At 44.0% G+C, this 26170-nt stretch overlaps 1 protein-coding gene across 2 annotated transcripts in view; it reads right to left on the reverse strand.

The window, feature by feature from the left end:
• Positions 1–26170, reverse strand: part of MEGF11 (multiple EGF like domains 11) — a 192443-nt gene that overhangs the window by 78403 nt on the left and 87870 nt on the right. For both annotated transcript variants that reach the window (XM_062501836.1, XM_062501835.1), the window contains exons 5-8: positions 15291–15537; positions 13285–13405; positions 8048–8184; positions 2648–2860 (exon numbers count right to left, since the gene is read on the reverse strand). In XM_062501836.1, coding sequence (XP_062357820.1) covers positions 2648–2860; positions 8048–8184; positions 13285–13405; positions 15291–15537 — 718 coding nt within the window. The remainder of the gene's footprint in view (positions 1–2647; positions 2861–8047; positions 8185–13284; positions 13406–15290; positions 15538–26170) is intronic.

The following is a 26170-nucleotide window of genomic DNA, read 5'->3' on the forward strand; positions in this document are numbered from 1 at the left end:
TTGGAAGAATCCAGTTTGAGTAGGGACACTCAGGGAGGAATGGGAAGAGGTGGGTGGGAAGAGAAGTGCACTGTATGGGACTGGTTAAAAATCAGCACAAAGATTTGTTCAGAATACGGAGTGCCTTTGGAAAAGGTCATTTTCCATCAGCTCCGATGTTCCTTGGCTCAGCAATTGACAGCACACTGCAGAGCTGGTGGAAAAGTGGAGAGCTGAAATTCCATGGAAGAATGAAAGAACATTTACTGATCTACAGCTTGCTGGTATCTCTTTGTTCCATAACAGCAGCGATAAGATGTAGGCAAAAGGGAGATTTTATCAACAGAGAGACCAGACTCATTTATTAAGGAACCTGAGATACCATCTCAGCAGAGGATGCTGCAAGGGATGCTGACGGAGCAGTGTTGGGAGGGAAGGAATAAAATGTTCCCATCAGACAGCACCCAGGCACAGACAGGGTGTGTAGGAATGACTACATGCCCAGAAAAGAGCTGGGAGAGGATTCAATCCTCCCCATTTCTGAGCTCTCTCTAACTTCTCTGAGAACTTTTCTCACAGCTGGAAGGTGAAAGTCTTTTCTTTCAGGAAAGATCCTCTGGCAAACTCTCAGCACCTCCCAGGTAGTTCTGTATAAAACAGGGTGAATTCTTTCACTCTCCAACCCACAGTCCTACCCCACCTAAAAGATTCTTAATGAATTGAGCACACAGCTGAGAAACTGCAGCCAAGTTCAGCCTTGCCTGTGACCTGCAGTCCTTCCACTCTATTTCTACGTTTATGGAAACAAACAGGTTTCTGCAGGCTCAGGAGGGGTGAAGACACAAGTGTCAGCTGCTGACCACGAGCATAATCTCACCCTCCTGTACACCTGAAAGCAGTTTACACTGAGAAGCAATTCAGCTTGGATTTACCACAGTGATGTGACATGGAGGAATTTCTCCCTCAGCTCACTGTGCAGTAATTCCTGAGGCATCCCCCATCCTCAGTACAACACAGCACTAACCTTTTGTGCAAAATGTGCTTCTCATGCCTCAGGGATGATATTTTTGCAGTGATTTCATGATACACAACATAATCAGAAGCGATGGGAGACTCTTGTACAGAGCTCCCTGGGAGCCTCAAACCCTTTGGATCCTTGCTGTCAAACTGAGCCGGAGCTCTCTTGCTGCACAGGAGTTGTATCATCACAATTACAAGTTTTTTAATAATCCATTGTGAGCTCTGCCTTTCAGTTAAGAAAAGCCTCACCACTCACAGCTGAATACACAAGGAAAATCACCTGTTTCTTTCCAAGACTGAGACAAATAGGGTCTATCTCAAGTGCACAGACATTTGCCTGAAGTGTTTGTGTGTGTGTGTATGTGTGTGTGCACACAAATGAGGTGCCATTTCTTGCATACATAATTGAGTGTGTTTATATTTTAGCAGCAGCAAGATGGCAAGGTGTGTTTGTCAGCATCAGCAGGACAGTCAGGTCCCCACCTGTCTGGTTCCAAATTGAAGAATGTCTGTATCAAGGGCATTTTTGCCTGGGCATCAATTATCTTCACCTCCCCCTGGAGCTTACACTGCCCTAAATTGGCTCTGCCTGGGCAGAAAAAGGAGGGAATCCAGAGGGAGTTGAGGGTCTCAGCATTGTGCAGGTGGCTGCAGAATATCAGACCGTTCAGGCCAGGGGGGTTTGTCTGTCCAGGCTCCCTTTACTGCAAGACAGGGAGTGAAGATTCACCAAACAGCAATTCCAGCAGTCAGTAAACAAAGCAAGGAGTTACTTAAGGTAATAAAGAGGATAATAGGGAAGAGTCTTAAATTCTTCCTTCTTTTCAAGGTTTGGGAAACTTATTCAAGCCTGCAATTGGAAAACAAATTCAAAGTGCTCAAGTCTGTTTGTGTCTCTGTCTCATAGTAAAAAGAACCTCAAGAATCAGATCTTTAAAAAAGCAAAAAAGGGAATAAAACATCAAACCCTAACCTTTTAAGCGAGGTTCATTCCATTGTAGGCATAATTCCCTGATATTTATTTTCCTGAATATTTTCCTTGTACACAAAGAGAGTAAAGAGCAAAAACAGGCTCACACAAGGAGTCTATTTTGACAATGTCAACTCCGTTACAGTTCCACAGACTGACTCAGGAATATTGATTTCAGTCTATTTATACATCTGCCTCAAGTGTTTCCAACAAGGTAATTTGCCATGAGACATCAGCTGAAGCAAATTAGGTTTCATGTTGAAGGATCCCTTGCTGTCTATAGATCTAACAAGCAAACCCATGTCATAAAAGAGAGGGAAAGTGATGGATTTAAGTAAATATGTATCTGTTTTTTAAACTTCAGTGGGTTATCATTCATACATATGAGCATCATCTGGTGGTTCTTATGCCTAGAAGATTTACAGGATAAAGCTGTATGTCAGGCTGTTTCAGGTGGAACCAGAACTGTTAACAGATACATGTTTAGTATCTGGCTGGACTGAGGCTTATTGCTCCAAACCTCAGGACATTTAAATCCAAATTTTACAAACCAGAGAAACTCTCTGTGTTTATACTTCAAACTACAGAGAAAAGGACAGGAGTTGTAGCTAACTGAATTTTTTCCCGATGCTTTAATTGGGCCAGTCCCTGCACTAGAATATTACATGAGGTACATACCTGAGGGTGTTGGTAATATTGCAAGGGCATCTCTTGTTGCATTTGAGGCCATAAAACCCTTCAGGACACATCCGTTCCTGGCAGTGGATGCCTTTGAACCCAGGGTCACAGATGCAGGCTCCGTTGACGTGGTAGCACTTGGCCCCGTTCTGGCAGTCACAGGTCTGAGTGCACTGGAAGCCGTAGGTGCCAATGGGACACTCCTCCTGACACCTGCCAGGGATGGGGACAGGGGACCCAGTCACAGCCACACCTCAGCAGGACACGGCTTTTACACAGGAACCTTCTTGTTAATGAATTAAATGCAAAACAGAGCAATCATTGCTCATTTGCTTAAGTAACATGCTGAACTGATGGTATTACTGGAGTGATGGGATATCTTGAGCATGCAAATTGCTGCTCAGAGAAACTGCATTCATCCACGCCCAATTATATCCTGCTAAATTTGCATCAATTCACATTACCTTCATTCACAAAATGCATTCTTCCTTCCTGGACCGTGACAATTGTGAGCATCAGTTGTAAGAAACTGATAGGCAATAAATTATTTTATTATAAAACCCCTCACCTGTTTGACTTATCTTTATCACAGGAGGACTGTGCACTTCCCTTGAAAGCATATGGCCCTCTCAGTGATGAGGAAGGTTAAAAGGGATAGTGTATTTAGCAATATTGAGCAAAATATTCTCCAGCAATGTTTTAGTTTTACTTGTCTTCTTTGCTGTCATTGCACTAGCTTTATACCAACAAGGAGAAAAAACCTCTTTGTGTGTTGCGTGTGTTCCGAGTAACTGAAAGCTTAAATTTGCTTTTCTTCTCCTACTCCAGGGTAGCTTAGTAGTATAAAATCTCAATAAAAATCACTTCCATGCTCCTTAGTGGAGAATCTTCTTAAAAATTGCCAACATTTTTAATATTTGATGCATATAAAATTGGAACCTGCAAACACTTCACACAGATTGTTTTAAATTGCACCTTCCATGCACTGTTAAAAATATCTCCCTACTTGGATATGTTCTGAGATCTGCCAAGAAGTCTGTTTCCTTGTCCTACACAACCAATTTAAGAGTTCAGATTATTTCCTACTTGCAAAAGCTCAGCAAAGGTCCTGAAGAAAGCAGCTGATTTTGCGCTTGACATAATTCAGTGGTTTCAAAATTCTGCAATGAGTCAGTACCACAGTTTACATGATCCACCGTGAAATACAGATAGGCCTTTTCAGTTAATAAAAACAGAAAAAGAAGCCCAGAAAAGCCCAATTCCCTTATCACATGGATGCCAGACATTGGAAATTGCCTATCAGCATTAATTTAAGCCTGAGCATTGATTAAAGTGTATACTGTAAACTCAGTGGATGGAGGCAATTGTTAAATGTCTTTCTGCAGGTCATTTCACAGCTGGCAGGTGAGAGTTAATATAATGATCAGTAATAAAAGATTAATGTGTGATGCAAGCCAGGCAAAACTGCAATGAACACAGGCAGTATATAAGAAGGGCATTACTTCTGCAGCTTCAGATTATCACGTTTTACTAAAAATAAATGAACACAGCAAAGGGCCTGGCTGGCGATTTAATTCCAGCAGGCACCAACGCAGTTGCTGGTTGCAAATCTGAGTTGAGGAGTTCATGCAAGACCCAAAGTGACAGGAGTTGGGGACAAAGAGGGAAAGAGTCTGGAAAGTCCCCAGCGAGTGAGAGAGCCCTGCTGCTCCCAGGGGATTCAGCTGCAAAGGAAAGAGGCAGCAAAGAATGGGAACAGTGGGGCTGGAGCACTCCAAGCAAATGAAATGCAAGGAGGAACAATGAAGCTCCTCATGTCCCCACTGCTGCAGAGACCCTGAGTGAGCAGGAGAGCTCTGAGCTCCACGGGGTGAATTCTTAGTCAATAGTGCACTGTATTATTCTATATTTATAGAAGATGAAGCATTACCTATCAGGGAGAAAAGCATCTGGAAATGAAATATTGACGACCTAATCCATTTACATAATTAGCCTTTTTCTACTAACAATTTAACCAACTTATTTATTTGGAGATCAAGCAGCTACTGCTAATGAATTTTATACAAAGAATACTAATAATGACTCCTCTGGAACATGAGAATAATCACAGCAGGAATTAGCTTTCTACTTAAACATCTTTCCTTTGCAACATATCAATCTAATGTGTCCATAGCACCATTAACAACCAGATACATTGTTCAATTAAATTACAAAATGAGCTGCTAAGCCCTAGTTATGTTTCTTGTTTAATTTACATTGCTTTCTGCCTATCTGGGGAGATTCGTATTATAATATCCACTGAACTTTAATATGTACCATAATTATTTGGGTTGGGATAGGATAATATGGCTGTCACCTGTAGAATTAATGGAAGCAATTTCACAAAATATTAAACAGAAGACAGCCTGCTTAACAGATGAACTTAGTACACACTTTTACATTTTCCCCACAATTTTCTTTTTTTTTTAAGGAATAATGCTGCAAAGTTTTTTAGGCTGTCCTCTTTGTTTTGAAACAGTTTATGTAGCACAGACATGTTTATGTAGCACACGTTTATGTAGCACAGACAAATATGAAAAGCCATCCAAAATGCACTAACCTGGCGATAAGAGATACAGGTATGAACACAACAACAGGAGAGTAAATCTGCCCATATAGCTCTAATAAATGTGAGATTTATTCTGTTAAGATCCAATCTTTCTTTCTATTTAAAGGCAATATGGAAAACAAAGCTAAACCAGTATGTTCGCCTTTCCCGTGAGCCACTGAATTCTGAAACACTCCATTCTCAGCTTCTAACTGTGCCTCTGCTATTATTCCTTTCCAGTTTGTAAAACACACATTTCCATGACAGATCCAGTCATTTCAATGAGCACAAAGCATCCTGCAGTTATTAACAGTGCTGCCAATTTCCTAGAGATTTAGTGCAGTGCCACTCTTGGAAAACAGGTAGGGAACAAGTGTGGCAATTACACTCACACAGACCTTTATGACCATTTCATCTCCACAGATATTTATCTAACTCTGTGTTATTATCTTCTGCACATGATGATGAACAGTAGCATTATATAGTACTTATTGACAATTTTAAGATGATAGTAGGTAAAATGTATTTATGCCTTTATTGCTGTTATTCACTGTATCTGTCATTATTAAGAAGACTTTTTTCAATGCCTTGTAAAATGTTAAAGCAAGCAGTGTTTTGCTGTGCAGAAGATTCTCCTGATCTCCTTTTTGCTGTGACACTGTAAGAGCTGCAGGAGATGCAGAGGATAAAACAACTCTGAGTTAAACTGGAGCTGCCTGGTCTGTCCCATTGTCCCTGCGGTGTGAACACAAAACCAAGGAAGGCCATTCAAACTTTTTAAGACCTGTGCCTCACTGAAATCAGTAGGTCCCCAGGCAGGTGAGGGCAGGGGTGTGCTCAGAACAAACTGGTACAGCCAGTACAGACCAGGGCTGCCCAGAACTGCAGCTGGATATGACAGGCCTAAGGTTTCCCTTCCCTTACGGAAGGGGGATTAAAGGCTGAGAGATGAACATGTTTTAACCTCCCAGGAGCCCCTTGAAAATGAGGGAATTTCTAGGCTAATCCAGTTTCTCCCTGCTGCAGCAGAGCTTTCCTAACTGCCTGTTTACCTTTCAATTCTGTTCTCATTCATCCTTTCACATACCTGAATTTCTACTCTCCTGCCTCTCCCCTCAGTGTCTTTTACTTCCCTGCTCTGGGATGGGGAAGGTGAGATATTCTCAAGGATTTTGCTTGGATGCAGCTCCAGAATGTGACCTTCTCTTGCTTCTCTTTTACTTCTCCCAACTGATTCTGCCTTATTTTTTTACTGTCCCCTTTCCCAAGTTACATCTCTCTCTGGAGTCCAAATCTCTCTCACTTTTCTCCAAGTACAGATCTCATTAGTCCACATTCCCTTTGTTCAAGGACAGTCCCTGTGAGCCCCTGCCATGTCTTCCCTGAGATGCCTTCTCTGCCCAGTCTTTCCCTGAGTTACCTTCTCTGGCCCCTCTCCAAGGGCAATCAGCAGTAAATCCTCTTCCCATCTCCTTTCCTCATCCCCAACAGGGATGCAGGCTGCTGGCTAGGAGCTCCCAACAGCTCCAACATTTGATTGGGTTGATTCATCTACAGCCAGAAATCCATCAGAGTGTGCAACAGCCAAATGAGGAGAGCAAGAGAGGCTCTGTCAGCGTTCCCCAGCATGGCCAGTACTGGGAACAGCTTGGGATTTAAGTGTGGTCACCACTATAAAGACCCAGGCTGCACAGTTGCCTCCTTTGGTGGGAAAATCTCCACAAAGAGAGAAAGAGAAACAGGAATTATACAGTACCACATGTCTTGAATCAGTCTCCAGATGGAGAATAAGGGAGAGAGTCACACTGATGTCTTCTCCTCTAAATTACTTGGAAATATTTCATATTTCCTCAACATTCAACCCCATGCAAACCCTGACGTAAACTCCAGAGACCCCTCCAATTATAACTGCCCATAAAATGGAAACAGGGGAGCTCCATGTGTAACAGGAAGGAGCAGCCTCCTGACCCTCCCACAGAGCTGAGGGTTGGATGTTTGTGCTTCCATGACCTGCTGTTTATTCAGCGAAGGCAGACATGAGAAATCCCAGTGAGCTTTGCTGCATAAAAATATAATTGTAGTATATGTCAGTATAGAGCTAAGAAATAAGAGAACAGAGAGGAGAAAGTGCTCTAGCACAACATCCACTGGTGAGCTGTGCAAACCCTGGTGCCACAGGCCCCATGCAAAGTGCTCCTGAGAGCTGCTTTAACTGCACTTCCCAACCTTTGTCAGCCAGGATTAGCTGGAGGCTAAGCCAGCACGTGCTGCAATCCCTCACTGACTTTGCTGTGTAGTCATTTTGCTGAATCCATGACACCTTGGTAAAACAATATTATCATCTGCTCTGATCGATTCATGGGTGAAGGCTCTCGTTTATAAATTTTGAGGATTTATCACCTTTTGCTGGTGGCTGAGATGGATCAGTGCTACAGCAACACAGAGGAATGAAGGAGACATTAAACTGCTGCATTACTTACTCTTGAGGATATTAATTTGTATAAAGATAGTTCATTTACATATCTTGTAAACATGTAATGCTCTCTATTAAATTTATCACTGTAAATATCTAAATTAAATTTAATCCATTAAATTTTAAAAGTTATATTAAAAACCTCTGTAAATGGAGAGCATTGCCAATAAAAAGTAATAACATTGCCACATTTATATTGCTTGAAGTGCTTCAGAAGGATGAACCTAATTGGAGCAATAGAAACATAACACCATTTTTCAGGGAGGAAGATTGTCCTAGAAGGGATATAAATATTGACAGTCCATGGTGAAAATGAGAGGCTCTGGGGGTTGATTTTTACCTGTCTCCTATATAGCCAGCTGTACACAGGCATACTCCTGTCACAGGGTCACAGTGTCCTCCGTTGTGGCATGGGCAGTCCTGGCTGCAGTTAATTCCAAAGGTTCCAGGAGGACACGGCTGTGCACACACCAGACCCTGGTAAGGTTGCAGAAAGAACAATATTTCAGTCAACATTCATAATGCAATAAATTTCTCTATGCAGCTTGGAATTTTATTGTCCTTCTTGCTAAAACTAGATGTAAGTGTAGCAGCAATATTTTATCTGCATAAGATGTGCTAAAGACAGTCTGAAAACTCCACTACCACAGTAAATGCTTGCCTGGCCTGACTCCAGAAGGGATTTTTCGCACCACTGCACACTCAGGGATAATTCTCTTCCTTGGATCTCCCCCACAAACTGCAGTTGGGCTTGCACTGCCCCTTGAACAGCCACATGAAACGTGTGGGAGAAGTTAAAGGCAACCAGAGAAGTCTACAAGGCAGCTGGTGGACAGCTGCCCCTGGGGTTTTTGTGAGATGGAGAGTTTGAAAAGCTGTTGGTTACAAGCTGCACAGAGAAGCTTTGGGAAGGAAGGGATTGTTGCAAAGGTTACACTGGGAGGGTGTAGCTGTGCTGGTTTTGAAGGTCTGTGATGATCTCTCTTATTTAGCCAGCCTCATCACCCAACCCAACACAGCAGCTGGAAACTCCTCTACTGCCCTTCACACCCTTCACTCTGCTCCCTCTGCCCTCTCCAGGCCCACATCCACCTCTCAAAGCAGCAGAGAATGGATGTGCCAGAGCTTTGGGAAAGCCATGGAGGGGCAGGATGGGAAAGAGGATTAGGACAGCTGCAGAAAGCCCCCAGTGAAGGCACAGAAGCAATGTGAATCCCCACATGAGCACTGCAGCAGCCTTCTGGCCAGAAGAAGGAATTTTGCAGTGGAATATCCGCCTAATCCCTAAACAGTGACAGGATGCAGCATCCAGCATCCTCCCAGCTTCTTATCCCCAACCTTGGAGCCACATTTCAGTCCCTGACCTGCCTCAACTCCACATCCCATGTTATGCTCCCAGCCCTCTGCTTTCCTACCTCTTTATTCCAGTCTATTCCAAATCCCTGTTGCAGCCTCCCTTTTAATCCTCTCCTCCATCCAGACCCAGCTGCTCATCTCTGAGATGTTCCCTCCTTCCCCTCCCTGTTTAACCAGCCCTGGGAGTGAAGCAGTCCCTGCTGTGCCCCCTGGCACTGCTCATGAGTAAAGCAGCTCCCAGGTAATCCCTGCTCCAGCTGTTCAGCCCCAAGGAAGGGAATGCTCACCTTTGTGTGGGGTCATGTCTTTGGAGAATTTACCTGCCAGACTCAGGTGGTTTTCCCCCAGGTATCCCATAATGTCCCTGCCAAGTATTAAGGCCTTACAAGGATTTTCGCAGACTTTCTTAGAAGTTGTATGAATGTTTTTCTCCCTGTGAGCAAATATAAAGCCTGAGGCTGGCATCCAGCTGAGGAACTTCAGCCAAAACAAGTCTGGCAGTGCTGGGATCTGAAGTTGTGGTCCTATAATGGAAAATGTTTGGCATCTGCAGCTGGTGGTTCTGCTGCCAGTGCCACCACAGTGCCCAGTGTGAGACAGAAACAGTGTCTGGCCACAGGATTATTTGGGTTTAATTTCTCTGTTTCCCTAACCAAACCCCAGGGGCTCTGGATTCTGAACAAAACATGTATCAGACACAACTTACTCAAAATATGAAGCAGGAATATAATGGCTGCTTTCACTCCTCTGGGCTTGGGAAGTTTAGCTGTATCAACAGCCCCAAAGTGAAGAGGCTGCTCTTCAATGTCACCATAAAACAGATACTTTGAGCCTTTCCCAAGCAGGGCTATATGGCTCTTTGGCTGTAAAACAGACAGGTTGGCCTCAGTTCAAGAACTTTCAGATTACAGTGTTAAAAACTGGTGTCTCTGGACTTGAGTAATACACAACACTATATATCTGAAAACCTAAGTGTCCATTTATCTTGATAATAAATACTTTCTCCCTTCATGTCTCAAAAGGAACAGGATTTCTATCAACAAATGATGAGGAAGCAATACTCTGGGATGCATCCCCCTGGAGCCAAGAGAAGCTTTAGCTATACTTTTTGCATTAATATGTACTAAGGGAATTCAGAACGTCCCTCTCTAGAGGATCAAATGTCAGATCAACATTTCCTGCTGCTTATACACCTAATCAGCAAAGTTCACCCCATCAGCACCTTTTTTAAGGCCCCGGTCTCATCAGCTTCTGCCTTTGACATGGTTTGCTGTATTTTGTAGGACAGAAAAGATTTCTGTTCTGCTCCATTTACTCAGACACCCCCACGTTTAAAATACACAACAGAAAGAAAAATAGACAAAAATATAAATGATGCTTCACAGTGGCCAGAATCAATAAGAGAGAAGTGATGAGCAGAATGTGCTGTATTACCACAGCACCATGATGTCTTGGGAAGGGGGTCTGGGACCGAACAGGGGCGTTGCCAGTGACGAATGTTCTGTCACATCAGGAAATATTGCTGCTTTCCTGAGCACAGAGATCTAGTCCTTCAAAAGGGCTTCTGAAGAGCATTGTAAATGCTAAAATAACTTCTCTCCCCGATTTCTGAGAGCACTTGGAGAATTCAATATTGCAAATGAGAAAGATGTATAGAATTAAACCTGTAAATTGTTAATGAGGCCCTAAAGCAGCCACCCACTAAACTCCACAGCCACAAAGGCACAGAAGTGGAAAAAAGTCCAGCATTGTGAGATGCTGGAAGCCACGTTCTGTTGACTGTTCAACAACAGAGGCTGTTGGCCACCATCCTCCTGGTGAAGAACCCATGGGGCAGTAAAATCCCACAGGACACCGTCCATGGAACTCATGATGCTGGGAGATTCAGCACTGGTGCGAGGAAAAAAAATTACAAGTCATAAAAGAACCAGGCTTTGAAGATGGCAGATCCAAGGAAGAACCTCAGAACCCCGGGACTTCCTTATTTTAAAGTCACTGCCTCGCTTTCCCCATCCCACCAAACCCTAAGGGACCTGAGCTCCTGTTAATAAGCCAACCTAGGAAAGGATAAAAGTTGCAGCTCATCCAGCAGCAATAAAGTCCAAGTGGATTTGCACTTGTATAAATCTAGGGAGAATTCTTTCCTTCCAAAATGATGGTACATTCAATATATATGTGCAGTCTCAAGCCTCAAAATCAGCAAGTAAAATTCCCGGTGTCATAGAAATCCGTGGTGTGAAATAAAATGAATGCTGTCTAGCAATCCCATCTCGCCTGCTCGTTTACAGCCCCCTCATGTCTCACTTCCCAAACCATTCCAACCACCAAGAGTTAAAAATATAACATGAAAACATACTTTTTATCCCTCTCTGTACACTGAATTACCAGCTTTTCATTAAAACCCTGGAGAGACCCTTTATACTTAAAATCTCAACATTTACAAGCTGAGTGCTTTTACTTATAATTTCAGTTTCTTTCTGCAGAATACTTGATCTCTCTATTCAATTTTCAGTTATGCTTGTTTCAAACATCAATTGTTAACTCTAGGGTTCCTCCAGGGACAGAGCAGCCAACAACACAGTTTTCAGAAAAGTCTCTCTGGGCTCCTAAAAATGCTTAAAAGGAACTGCAGGCTGTAAGGAATTGGGTAGGACTGGGCCAGAATATAACCACAGCATCTGTGCAGTGCTCTTCTTCTTCTTAGAGTCTGTGCTGCATCCTAAAGGACATCCAAAAATTCCTGTTCTATTCTGATATTTTTATTTGTTTAGTGATGTTTTAACTTTGAAAAAGAAAACTTCTGATAAAATACAAGTAAGGAAGAATACAGCAAAACAACCCAGATCCTGAGAAATCTTGGCATGCAGGAGGACAGATGAAAAAAGTAATATTTTTATGTGGATCACTTTATTGATCACTTTTTAGGGGGCAGTGTCAGAATGGACTGATAGGCCCTCAAAAATATGTGAATTGCTTTCCTAATGCTCTAGCACTCAAGGAAAGAACCTTTTCTTTGCCACCACTGATTGCCAGGTGAGGGCAAGGGGCCATATTCATACTTCTGACAATTTTTGCCTTTGTAATTTGAAATGGAATAACCTCATCACCACCCTTGCCATGAATGGTGGTGTTATAGAGATTTCAGCTCTCCAGTTAGAGTTATTTTTCAAAACTTATGGACAGCAATGTTCTCATTGCTGATGTACAGCAACATCTCATAGCTGGTACTTTCGAACTCAAAGCAGTTGATGTACAAATGGAAAAGAACATAAACCTCTCCCACAGCTTTTGTGTGTTTGAGCAGATATAGGTCCCCATCAGAAGTCACAGTTGTGTGATGATCTGCAGGGCCCTCCACGTAAAAATAAAAATTCAGAGTACTTGCATGCTTTAAAATCCAGCAACTTTGCCAAGAGACTAATTGTCAGATACAGGAAAAATGCCAGGAAGTTTTGTACAGCTAAATGGGATGAAGGCCTGTGAGACTTGGCACGCCCCAAGAGAGTTCATTATTACATTATTGATAAAGTTGAGGAGTTTGAAAATGCATGGCCTTGCTTTCCTGACACAAAGCATTAAAGGTTAGGGCAGTTGTCTCTGCAGTGCAAGCCCTGACACAAGCAAATCTCTGGCAATCAATGGCAGCGGTTCCTGAGCAAGGACACTGAACTGGCCTCTGTGCCCTGGGCTCAGCTCTGCTGCCTGCCTGAGCCACGCATTCCCTCTGGCTTCTCCCTCTCCCCTGAAGGCTAACAGGACACTTTGTGCCTCTGACAATGCTGAGCTGGGCTTTGAGCTTTCTGTCCTGCGTGAGGGCACTGTCTAAGGCTGCAGGGAACATTCCAAGTAACTGGAACTCACAGACAACTCTCTTTTCTCGTGGCACCCTGCTGTTTTTAAACTCTGTGATGGCACCTAGCAGTCAGAGAATCACAGAACCACTAAGGGTAGAAAAGCCCTCCAAGATGATCGAGTCCAACCTGCACTGCCAAGCCCATCACTAACCCCTGTCCCCATGTGCTACACCCACATGTTTTTGGAACACTTCCAGGGAAGGTGGCAGGTCCCCAAACTGGTGGCCTGTCTGTGCAGGTACTGTGCACATCCAGCAAATGTGGTGCCAGTTTGGGCATTGTTAGAGCCTGGCTGACACACATCAGCTGAGACAGTGAAGAAGGAAGATCCAATTCCAAGGCCCGAGCGAGGATGAGCAGTACCCACCATCCATCCAGCAGGACAGGAGCACTCCCCAGTGATGTGGTGACAAACTCCCCCGTTCTGGCAGGGGCAGCGTAGCTCACACTGGGCTCCGTGGCTGCCGGGGGGACACAGCTCCTCACAGCTTTGGGGAGAGAGAACAACAGAAAACAAAGAGATTATTTTAAAAATCTTACAGGAAACAGAAAATGAGGAAAGGCCACAACACAGGTCATCATGGGAGTCCTCATGCAAATGATGAAACCTCAGTAAGGCTCAGCTGGCACTGCCAGTTAGCTGAGATTCCTTTTATTTCTGCTGGGGCTGTTTATGTGCCATGGATCCAGCCCTGTAAGGCTGATGCATGTGTGTAACCTTTATGCATGTACCAAGTCCCACCCATCTCAACAGGACAGCCCATAGCCATTAAAATAGCCCAGGAAAATATGAGTTGCAGGATGAAGCCTTCAATGTGAATTATATGACCTGACAATAAAAGAAGCCACAAACAGAATAAAAGGATGGGATTAAAATGCTTGAAATTTTTCCAGTCACTACTGAATGTTAACATTTGCAGTGTATAATGGACTGGCAAGGACTCAACATCATTTAAAGGCTATTTAAGCTCATTGAGTCTCTCTCAGTACTTGTGGGGGGCAATGTGAGAGTAATCCCTGCAAAACCCAGTGTCCCCTACATCTGCACATCAGAGCTTTCAGCATAGAGCTTCTGAAACTACAGGATGTTGTCCCCTTAACTGATTGACCTCTGATGAGGATATTCATGCAACATCAGGGGCTGGCCCTGCTGGGAGCTGACACACTGATGTCAAGGGGAGCACTCCCAAGAGTAAACAGTGTCCTTAGCAGTGAGTGCTTCCATGACTGAGGTCACAAGTCTAGGAGGAAATCAGGTACTAAATAAAATATTCAAAAGGCCTATCACTTATTTATGAGGGTTAACTCTGTCCTTATTTTTTACCTTCCCCTTCATGCAGGTCAACAAATAATAACACACTACAGAAGTATTAACTCACCTGCAATAGATCTCCAACCAGATTCAGGGACTAAATTCTCTTTTCCCCTTAAATAATTCTGAAAAACTTAATTACTTCTGAAACTACTGAAAGATCTCTAATGAGAACTGATGATACACTGTGGGCAATTTTAAACAAGAAACTATTGCTTGCTGTCCTAAAATTAATATGCAGATTTTGTGAATCCTACTGGTAAACTTTCTGTGTGGTGGATGGGGATTTAGCTACATGATTCTCGTTAAAGTTAATAGGAGTCACACTGCTAAATCCCTGCTCTCTGTGCTTAAAACTTACCCCCTAGATACTAAGCTGATATAGTTAACAGCAATGCTTTCTCAGTTAGATTGAAAGTCAAATAAATTGGGGATGGAAAAGTCCCATTTGATGCTGCACTGGGCTGCTAATGAGGAGAGAGTCCAACTGCTTATCAAAACTCTACTGTGATTTGGATTGTATTCACATTCTGAAATTAGGGACAGGCAAACTTGCTGCACAAGTTGGAAAATGTAAATGTTTTTTAAGCTTATTTTAGCACTATATTTTATTTTAACAACATGGAATCATAGAACTCCAGGACGGTTTGGTTTGGAATAGACATTAAAGCCAGATCCAACTCCCTGCCGTGGGCAGGACACATTCCACTATCCCAGGGTGTTTCAACCCCTGGCCCTGGACGCTTCCAGGGATCCAGGGGCAGCCACGGATTCTCTGGGCACCCTGTGCCAGGGCTCCCCACCTTCCCAGGGAACAATTCCTTCCCAATATCCCTTGTCCTAAGTCCCTCTGCAGATCTCTTGAAGGCTCCCTTCAGGGACACAGGTATAAGGAGCAGCAAGAACAGAGGTTCCCTCTATTTATTCTCTCTGAAATCCCGTCCCCTGATTTCTACGAAGGCCAGCGTATAACACGGTGTAAATTCAGCCAATTCCTCGCGTTAAACGCGGCCGAACCGAATCAGTTCAGGGGAGTCCCAGCGCGCTCCTGCCGCACTTACAACACTCCGGTGTACCCGGGCGCGCAGTGGCACTCGCCGGTCTGGTGGTCGCAGGTGGCCCCGTGGTGGCACTGGCACTGGAAGTGGCAGCCCTTGCCGTAGGTGCCCGGCTCGCAGAGCTCCTCGCAGCGCCAGCCTCGGAAGCCGTCGGCGCACACGCAGGCGCCCGTGATGGGGTTGCAGAGCGCTTCGTTCTGGCACTGGCAGCGGTTGCTACAGTGGGGCCCCCAGTGCTCGCTGTCGCAGCCTGCGAACACACACGGAGTTACCCACGGGGGGACACGGGGCTGTCTCACCCCACGGCCCCGCATGCACCTCGGCCAGAGACTTCGAAGGAACCCCAGTTCCCAAACTGCCCCCCTGACCCGGCTTTAACATCTGCTCACACCCTGCCCCAGCTTCAGCATTCCAGACCCGGGTTCAGCATCCCCCCCTAAACCCAGCTTCAGCATCTGCTGTCCCAATCCGGCTTCAGCATCTTCCCTCCCCCAGATCCAAGTTTAGTATCTTCCCACCTCCAGACCCAGATTCAGCACCTGCCCCCCCAACCCAGCTTTAGGGTGCAAGGACACAATGGCTTCACTGTTACACCTAAAGTTGAGGACTTGTTTAACACCTTATTGGATCAGGCCCGAAATCTTTTAATATCCTGTTTCTTAGTGCTTTTAGATTGCTGGAAGGAATGAATTTATAGTGGAATTAGATGCAGAGGGTCACATCCTGCCTGCAGAGCACTTAATGGCAGGTGGTGTTGCCAAGCAAATGCTGTCGATTTAATAATGTCGTCAAATGTTTTTTCTTTGTTATGTTCCCATAAGATAACATACAAGATAATTGAAAGAAAGCTTTCTCCTTGGGGTTGGTTCTTTTTTCCCCCTGATTTATTTATTTATCCATTTACTTTTGTAGTCTGGATTAAATAGATAGGAGGAAAGAAAATAACACTGGACACAGGACATCCTGAGGCTGCCCAGACTCAGGGATGAAGGTATGGAGTGAATATATCAGTTAATTCCTGTACTAATAACAACAACACAGAAGGATCCCAAGCCCTCTGGCTACTGATATGGAGAGAAGGTTCCCTATGGAATGCATTAAGGCACAGGGAGAACCCTTCATGCGACAGTCCTGCCTGATCCTTTCTCTTTTGATATCATGTGGAGGATGGGAGAAGGAAGTCAGCCTTGCAGGAACAGTTTATCCTGATTTGCTATCCAAACAGTACCTGCACAACATCTCTTTGAGCTGCATGCACTGAACAGAGCTCAAGCAAACACCTGAGGTCAAGGTTTCCTCAGCAAAAAAGTCAGCAGGAAAACAAGGATTTCTTCAGCAGCCCTACCCTCCTCTTCACAGCCTTTCCCCATAGCTGTGGCAAGGATGAAGAAAATCCTCATCCTATCCAGAACAGGCTGCTATGAAGGACACAGTTACTGATTGCTTTCCAGGTACTGCTGGCTGTGCTCAGAGCTGGTTTCAATTTCACCACCAACCCTCCTGCTCCTGGTGAAATCCCACTGCCAGGCAGGGGAGGAGGGTGGAATCCCAGCAACAGGGATATCTTCACAAACTCTTTTATTTGCAAACATGGAAACTAATCCCAGGTGACACACGCTGCTTCTCAGCCCTGGATCTATTTCCAGGATTACTGAGGTAAATGTAAAGCTCACTTAAGCCCGGTGGTTTTGTCCTAGAAATTTCATAGCCCTCTCCTTCTACAGTACTTGGCTATAAATCCACATTGGAAAACTGCCTCTACCCATTAATTTTGGCAATATTTTTGTTTATTATCCTTCATTTTGAGAAGGAGGATACTCATTGGTCAGCGTGAGAATCCAGCAGAAAAAGAAGACAGCTCTTAGTTAATTTGCACTGCTGACTATCAGTTTACAAATTTGTGTTTCTTGGGCAAGTGTTAGAAGCTGAAATAAACACCTAGAAGACAATTCCAAAGTCTCTGAAAGATCTGCAGGGCATTAGAGGCTGCAGGTACAGAGGTTTCATGTCCTGCAGGGAGCAGAGGACGCTGTGTACCCCTGTGCATGATCCCACTCATGCCTCACCCCAGATCATTTCTTGCTTTTCCTCACTTCCCCCACAGCTGAAAACAGGAATGATAGTTCCTCTCTAACACCACTGGGAGCCAAGCAAACAAAATCTTACTCTTTATAAGACTTAAATTATTACTGAGAATCTGTGGGAAGAGATGATCTATCTTTATTTCACATAGACACTTGCTAAGGCTGTGTGAGCCTTCTGGGGCAGGGTGCAAAGCTGGAGTTGCTGGAGTTCCCAGGCAATTTCCATTCCAGAAACACTAATTTGTTTTCTGCACAACTTGAACATCAAGGGATGCAGTTCTGCGCCTCCATAAAGGACACAAATCTGAACCACACAAGCCCAGCTGATGTCCCTCAGCATAGGAAAGTGGAGCTCAGGAGTCAAACTGCACCCTGCGTGCTCTGGAGATCGATTCCTGCCTTCCCACACCTCACATCAGAGCCCCAGCTGCAGACTGTGGCTTGTTCTGAGCTCATACAGCTCCAGTTGCAATTAATTTCTCTAATATGAATAAATAACACTCATTAGAAGATATGATTCTATCCTTGCTCTTTCATGTCTCAGGTGGGCGCTCCAAGCATCTGATTTGTCTGCTGGGTTTGTGTTTTTCACTTTGGAAAAAAGTGAAAGAAAAAGAAAACCATTTGTAGGAAAGGAAAACCATTTCCCATCATTAGTTCAAGCACCTTGCTTCAACTGTACAATCCCAGCCCTGAACAGCTCCTTTTCTGTAAATCCATCCTGTTTGAGCACTTATTTACAATCAGTATTTGGTCACATGCTTGCTTCCTCCTTGTAGCAAATTTCACCCCACAATCTCACCTAAGGGATTTGAGTGAAATTTGTTAGCAATGTGTCAGTGTAAAGTCTGGATAATGAAAAGTTCATCTTCACCTCATTTTACACTGCAGCAACCTCACATGAAAATAAGATCTTTGCTGCTCGAAGTTTATCAGTTCCTGTTGGATTTCTTTTCCTCTTTCCTCTAAGTCCCATTTTGCAGTGACTCCAATGACTGCGGAGTCATTTCACTGGAACATGATGTGATATTTATATAATGATATAATGATAACTCCGAGATCTGCACTGTGGGCACTTCTGTACCTTTACTGAGGTTGATACAGGGATGATAAGCTAAAACCCAAGTACTTATTCATACAATTAACTCCACTGAGCTCATCAGGCTCACTCAGGTGTGAGACTACTTGAGTATAACTGGCTACAGGACTGGGATCCAGTAGCTCCTGGTAGAAAATTATAAAAGAGAAGAAACAAAAGACTTCAGGAACCAAAAGGTATATTTTCTCTATACATCAGTGTGGCAAATGCTGGCTTGTGTGACAGTGACTCCAGGTTCTGGGACAGACACAGAGAGCAGAGCAGGCTCAGAGCTACGGGATCCTGCTGCACTTTGGGATTATCAGCAAGTTCTCCATGGGCAAGAAGAGATCATTTTAAACCCCAGCCCCAGCCTAGCACAGTCTGATCCTGCTTTTCTTGATTGCCTCAGTGTGTTACTGTAATAGAGATAAATAATAACAGCAACAACGTGTGAACAGAGAGCTGATTAAAGCTCACACAAGCACTCCGCTGTAAATGCAGATGCCATTAAAAATGTCAAAATGATATAGAGACTTTAACCAGACCATCAATAAGGAAAGCAACCTGAGAGAGGTGATGTCAGGGAGGAACAAATGCTTCCCTTAACTGCATGTGGGGATGTCAATACCGTGAGGGATGAATCTGAAGCAGCCCCTGTTCTCCGGGGAGATGCTACATTGAAGGGAGCTGCCATATTTCAGGAACGTGCCCACATTCCCTGGCAAATGTGCTAACTTCCTCACTTTTTCACCTTTGGAAATATGGCTGGAGATGAACTGTCACCAGTGAGAAAGAATGTGGCTCTGTAAGAGATGAGGCTGTGCCTAAGCACAATCACACTGGTGTGCACAGGGTGCTGTGACAGGGGAGGGATTCTCCCCTCAGAGGAGACTGCTCTGAGCAGCACCAAGGGTCTTCCTCCTGCTGTCATCCACAGAGACCTCAATTCCTTCCTGAAGTGAGGGCTAATTCCTGCGGGCTCTGCAAATATCTGATCCTAGAATCCTTAAGATTGGAAAAGACATCTGAGATCACCAGGTCCAGCTTTCAACTGAACAACCCTGTGCCTACTAAACCATATCATGAAGTGCCACATCTGCTTGTTTTTGAACCCTTCAAGGGATGGTGACTCCACCACTTCCCTGGGGAGCCTGTTCCAGTGCTTAACCACTCCTTCAGTGAAGAAGTGTTTCTGCATGGCATCCTGTTATCAGTCGTGTGCTGGTAAATACACATTGAGGACACACAGGAAGTTCTGCTTCGCTCCCCAAGGGCTGATTATCCCTGTAGGAATGATTAGGGAATTGCTGTGTTCTGGGTCAATAGAGACACCCAGTACCTGGTGCAGCAGCACAAGTCAGACACAATGAAGCAAACACAGGAGTTTGAAAAGGTAACAGATGAATAAAAGGACTCCCAAGGAAAGAGTGACATTTATGGAGTGACTTATCCCAACAAGAGAGAGTCAAAAGCGCTATCGCAGAGCTTTTCCATCACTGCACACACACTATTAATATGGAAACAGCTTCTTTTATCACAGCAGCACCACAACCTGTGGTCTCAAGGTCTGAGTTTATTCTATTCTCATCAGCATCAGCCTCCCTGTGGCGCTTTTATAGCCGGGGACCAGTTCTGTATTGCAGGTCTGCAGAGTCAGCGGGATGTTCACAAATATCCTGCACAAGGCACAGCTGAGAAAACCCCAGGGTCTGATTTCCTTGGCCCAAAGATTCACAATCATATTGGCCTGACGGGGAATTTCAATTAATCCACACTTTAAAGAAGCTTTCTACAAATTTGCTAAAGCACAGAACGTGCTCATATTCAATAATCAATATTCTGGAATATTTCCAAATTCAGTTTGTAATGTTTAAATGTGATACTAGCCCTTAAAAATGCAAACAGGAAATAAAATTAACTTATTAAATCTAGGAGGACATGGTTTAAGAAAGATTATTCTAGAATTTACTTTGAAATTAGGACTAGATCCTCCTCTTACTGTAACTGTTCTGTTGTAAAATGATTCTATGCATACAAATTGAGGTGAAATGTGGACTTAGCGCTTAGGGTGGGTTTTATTTTGTTTATTCTGTTTTGGAATCAGATGGTTGACCCAGCTTATCCAAAGCAGGCAAATAAACAGCAAAAGGTAAAACATATACCTGAATGTAATGAAGGAAAATTTAAAAATATCCATTAGGTTTTTATTCCCTGCACTTTATTCAGCAGGACAATTACAGCCCTGTGTTGAGCTGTGTCTGCTCCCTGCACAAACACAACTCCTTTAGGGACAGTTCAGCACCTTTGCAAACAGAAGCCAAGCATTAGGTTTGGAACAAGGTCCATGAAGAGGGAATTCCCCTACAATGACACTTGCCAGCACTTTGTGTTGGCTCTGAGCAGTGCTGAGCCCCTCAAGTGACACCAACACACATGAGCCAGGTCACTGACAAATCACCTGCTGATCTGCTTGAATCTAACCCAAAAAACCTCTGTCTCATGAGACTGATCACCCTTGGAATATCTAACATGTGTTAATAACACTCAAAATAACCCAGATTTTCGGAAATGCCCTTCAAAAATGTTCTTCCGAATGCTTAGAGAGCAACATTCCAATTCCATGACTTCACCAGCTGTGACACCTTCCACTGTCCCACACCCAGGGGTGTACTCAGCTGTCCCCAGTGAAAATTCACCTGTACTCAATCAAGCTATAAGAAATCCAATTTGCAGACACTCAGTGCCACCCCTGGATAACTCATTACCTACCTTCCTCAAAGATTCCAACCATATTAAAAGCAATCTGAAATTAAAGACTTCAGGGCCTTAGCAGGACTCCTCTTACAATTTTTCCTGGGAGCAGCCAAGGGCCACTGGCTGTTTAATCTCTGTGCAGTAAGTGGCCCATGGGAAGGGTGACAGCCCTGTGCTCTCAGTCCATCACCCACATGTCAGGGCTTTGCTCTGTCCCTGCTGATGAACCACCTGAACATCAGCCTGATGACACTCTTGAAGAAATTTTTCTTATTCTTCATTTGCTTTCATTTGGTTCCCCAAAGCAAACAGGGAGCATCCCATGTAAATAGGACATTTGACTTATGGAGTTGGTGTCACAGAAATAAAATGTCATATTAAAGGTTGGAAGGACAGCAGTAATTCAGTTCTTGAGCCTATGAATTATGATATTTTCTTTAATTATGTGAGCACAGGGTACCCTGGCACTTGCTGACTTCTGAGCTTTTAGCTTTGCAGCCTTAAGGTTCCCAAACCTGGATTCCTTTTATCTCCAAAGCCAGACTTTCAGTCACAGCTCAAAGAATTATAATGAAGAAAATGCCAGTCCCAGTGTTTACAACTCTAAGACTGCCCAGAGAATGTGTTTTGCATATGTAAATATGCATTTGTGTATCCACCCAAAAGGAAAACCCCTGGGGTAAATCTGAGGCTGGCAGGACTTGCAATCAATCTCTTCCTCCCAGTTTATGGATCAGTTTTCATCAGGTAGAAATGGAAAGCTGGGAAGGGAACATCAGCTGATTTTTCCCAAAATGAATAAATTATTACTCACAGGAGGAAATCAATCTTTTCTCCCCTTCTTAAGGACAGGAGAACAGATTTTCATCCTTCAAGAAAGATTTTGCTGATTCTCCCTGAAGTTCCTGCTCTGAATCAGATATGGAGCATGAGGCTGATTTGGGCCCTGATTTAATCTTGGATGATGATCTCATTAGTCACTGACTCTCCAGCATGTGGTACCTAACTCAGGCTCAGCACTTTAGAGACCCTGCAGTTTATTTAGTATCCTCTGAGGAAACATTTGCTTTCCAAAGTAGTTCTTGTTTAAGGAATATTCCTATGGTATTCTGTAGAATGCTTAAAACAGTTACCTAGATGGAGGTTTGTCTTCTGGATAAATGAAAACAAAACCACTCCAAGTCAAAGAAAAGTTAAGTATTTGGATGTCAGCCTCATCAAATCCTGTAATGAACTCAATATATTTTGGAAGCAGCAAAAAGGAAGAAGCAACTTCTACTCCTGACAGATATCAAAGTGTGGTGCTTACAGAATTTCTACTATGAGCTATTTTGACAGACGCTTCAAAAGAAGTGAAAATTAGAACATTAAAAAACCTGAGAATATTTCCTATTTCTTTTTGTAGAAATTACTGCTCTGTTTAATGAGCCTTTAACTCTACTGACACTCTGGATCTCACAAGGAGTTTAAAATCATGAAACGCTTCATAAGGGAGCGACAACATTCTATACAACACTGGCAGCTTGTCTTCTCATTATAATTTTTGTGGAGAAGATGCTGCATTCTTTAAAATGTGTTTTTTTTTAGCGTCATATTAATGGGAGGCAAAGCCTGTTCTTTAATTAGAATTTTACTGTGGTGAATTAAAAAATACATGGGCAGAGTATCAAGAGTCTAATAAAACTAAATGAAGATACTATCTTTCCTCTGCATGAAACCCAGCAGTCTTTGCTCTGGCAAAACTTCTATCAATACTTCATTATTATTGTCTAGGACAGGCTTGTAATAATAATATCTGCAAGTAACTTACTTCCAGATTCGGTCTTCCAACTGGGTAAAACATTCTCTCAACATCTGTAATAGACTTTAGATGTTTTCATTGACTAGGTAATGAAATTTTCTGATAATGCCTCTGCACAGAAGGAAAGCCAGTTTTGCCTGCAAGAAGGGGTGGAAATACACTGGATATGCCTGAAACACTGCAGTACAGGGATAGGGAGGAGATGCAACCCTCAAGAAATTAGTGTTGGAGGGGCTCAGGGGTGGTGGCAGCAGAGCTGCTCAGAGAGGGCTCTGTCCCCAGAGATTTGGAGCTGTTGACACAACAACAGTGCCTGGTGTGAAAAAGCCACATGCAATATCCACGTGGGCTTCTTCCCACTCTAAAAAATCTAAATAAACAACCAAGACAGTTATGGGAGCAGAAGCAAACCCTCCCTCGGTTCAGAAATTGCAGCTGACTTTGATGTGGTTTGGAGCAGACCCCCAGGGCCACCGGGAGCTGCAGGAGGCTGCCCAGGCTGGCTGCCCTTCAGTCACATCCTCCCCAGCTCCTGCAGCTGGGCATCCTTCACCTGGGGAATCCAGCATGTGGAAAGCAACCTGATCCAAGGCCTGGAGTCACCTTTCCACTCTGTGTGACTGCAGAGAATCGAGCAGGACCGGCCCTGCCTGGCCAAGCTCTGGGGACGTGCTCAGCTCCTTGTTTTTGACAGGCACAAACCCGGCCTTGTCGAAGGTCACCCTGCTGATGTTTTGCCAGATAGGCAATATCTCTTTATTTGCAGTTAAAGCAGTGCTTAAAGGAGAAAAGCTTCTTGTCACTACAACAAGGGGTAGAGGATGTTCCTTCTCCTTGTCCTTCCCACGCACGGATGTGACCCTGCTCTTGCAGCTGCTGAGCAAAGGGACCAGAATTGAGATCTGGATTTGCTGATCAGCATTGGCTGAGCAGTGGGGAAAATCAAGATGTGGATATGGAAAAAATGCTGTATGTACCTCAGCAGCTTCAAATTGTACCATAAAGTTTCCCCTTCAAGGGGATGGATAAGCACATCCTTCATGCATAACATAACTCACAGCCCTGACTCATCAGTCATTTTTAAGATGGTCAATAAGCAATTTATTTTATTGTGTTGATATTGAAACGTGAACCAAACACTGTGGATTGTGGTATTTGCTTTTATTTCCAACAGTGAAGCTGGAGAGCTAAAAGAACCACTTATTCTCTTTGCTACAATACCCTCCTAATGACTATTCACTGAATCCTGAAATGGCTCGGGTAGGAAGGGACCTTAAAGGACTGGTCCCACCCCCTGCCATGGGCAGGGACACCTTCCACCATCCCAGGCTGCTCCAAGCCCTGTCCAACCTTGCCTGGGGCAGTGCCAGGGCTCCAGGGGCAGCCACAGCTTCTCTGGGCACCCTGTGCCAGGGCCTGCCCACCCTCCCAGCGCAGAATTCCTTCCTACTATCTAAGAAAAATCTCTCCTCCTTTGGTTTAAAACCTCTCCCCCTTGTCCTATCACTGGCTCACCAGTGCACTGCTCTTCAGCCAAACAATATCAGCTTAAAGGATGTTCTGCCCCAGCAACTGAATCTAGGAAAAATCTTACTTTTTCTGGTGTGAATTCTGTTACTTACATTCCGAGAGAATTAGAGCAGCAGAAAGCCCAATGGCCTTTGAGAAAGGGGTGTCTTTTATATCTAAAACAGTTCAAAGGCTTGAAAAAGCTGTGTGCAGGTATCCATACCAGCTACTTGCTGTTCTCTTTTCTTCTAGGCATACTTGAACCTTCACATGGCTCTTTAATGTTACCTAATGTCTTCAAGGTATTTTAAATACACTGCTGTCTTTCTCTTATAAACCATTAATAGTAATGTCCCTTTCAGGCATAGAAAAAGAAACAGTTTTGTAAAGAAGTCTTGCCCTGTGTGACCCAGTAAAAACTGGAACATTCACTCATCTAAACACATTGCAAGACTCAGCATAGCCTCTGCAAAACCTTTCTGATATTTACCAACAGAAAATAGCAAGTCTGAAACTACTGGTGGGGGGAAAAAAAAGCAGAAATACTGAAATACTAAATTATTACACTCTCTTTTCACATCACTCAGGCACAGAGATGTGGGAGGTGCTTTTAATAAAGAGATAATCATGAGGCAGACAAATACTGCGTAGCTAAAATACCAGGAGCCAAAGCCTGAGTGTCCCTGGGTGTGTTGGGAAAGGCAGAGGACACAGAGCCCAGCATCAGGAAAGGTTTATGCCAGAAAAATTCCAGTGTCCCTAGAGCAGCTCCTTAGACTGCACCACTGCTGCAGCTCTCCTGCAGCACTGCTTTAGGATGCAAATGCTGAGAGCAGAGCAGGATCCGCAAGCAAAGCACCAGCCCTGAGTGCTGAGCAGAACATTCAGGCACCTCTGCCTGTGTCCCTTCAGCTTCCTCTGCCCAGCAGTGGGGCTTGGGTTTCCTTCTGGAGAGCCAGGCAGGAGGAGAAAGTCTTGTCTCATAAATTATTGAGATTGGATGTCTAAACCTTGATATTTTATTTTGACTTCCCAACATGTTCCAGTGTTGTTCACAGAAGCGTAAATTAATGCCAATTTCTAAAGCAGAAGTTGCTCCAAACTGGGAAGTGAAACTTTTTTGTTATGATGTTAAAAACAGACAATTCTTAAACTGTTTTACATTCTGAAGAACAGGCTGATCAAAACTGTTCATGCTCACAATCAGTTACGGGTGTACTGAGCTGAAATGTTTTGACAAAATCCCAGCCATATGGAAGCCGGTGCTTTCGGAACAGTTTCCCCATTGTGGATTCCTGCATTAAGTCATCAAGTGTCAGGCAGGGAGAAACACTAAATCATCACTCCACATGTTTTTCTCCTCATTGTTTACAAACAACCTGTTTGTGCCTGCAGCATTATCCGTGGGTCAGCCTCAGAGAAACCAGGAAAATCCACACAGCAGCTCCACTTCCCAGGCTCGGGGTGCCAGCTCCTGGAGGTTCAGCTGCAGTCTGAGGAGCTGTGGAACAGCTTCACCCCTGCATTAATTTAATTTCTCTCTCTTTTCATGACAACTGCCAGTGACAAGGAAAAAGCAAAGTAGACATGCGAGTTCCAGGCTGGATGGCAGCAGGGAGGCCAGCGGGATTTTGTTGGAAGAGAGCACAGCACC

Source organism: Cinclus cinclus, chromosome 13 (assembly GCF_963662255.1).
Source record: "Cinclus cinclus chromosome 13, bCinCin1.1, whole genome shotgun sequence".
NCBI classification, from domain to species: Eukaryota; Metazoa; Chordata; class Aves; order Passeriformes; family Cinclidae; genus Cinclus; species Cinclus cinclus.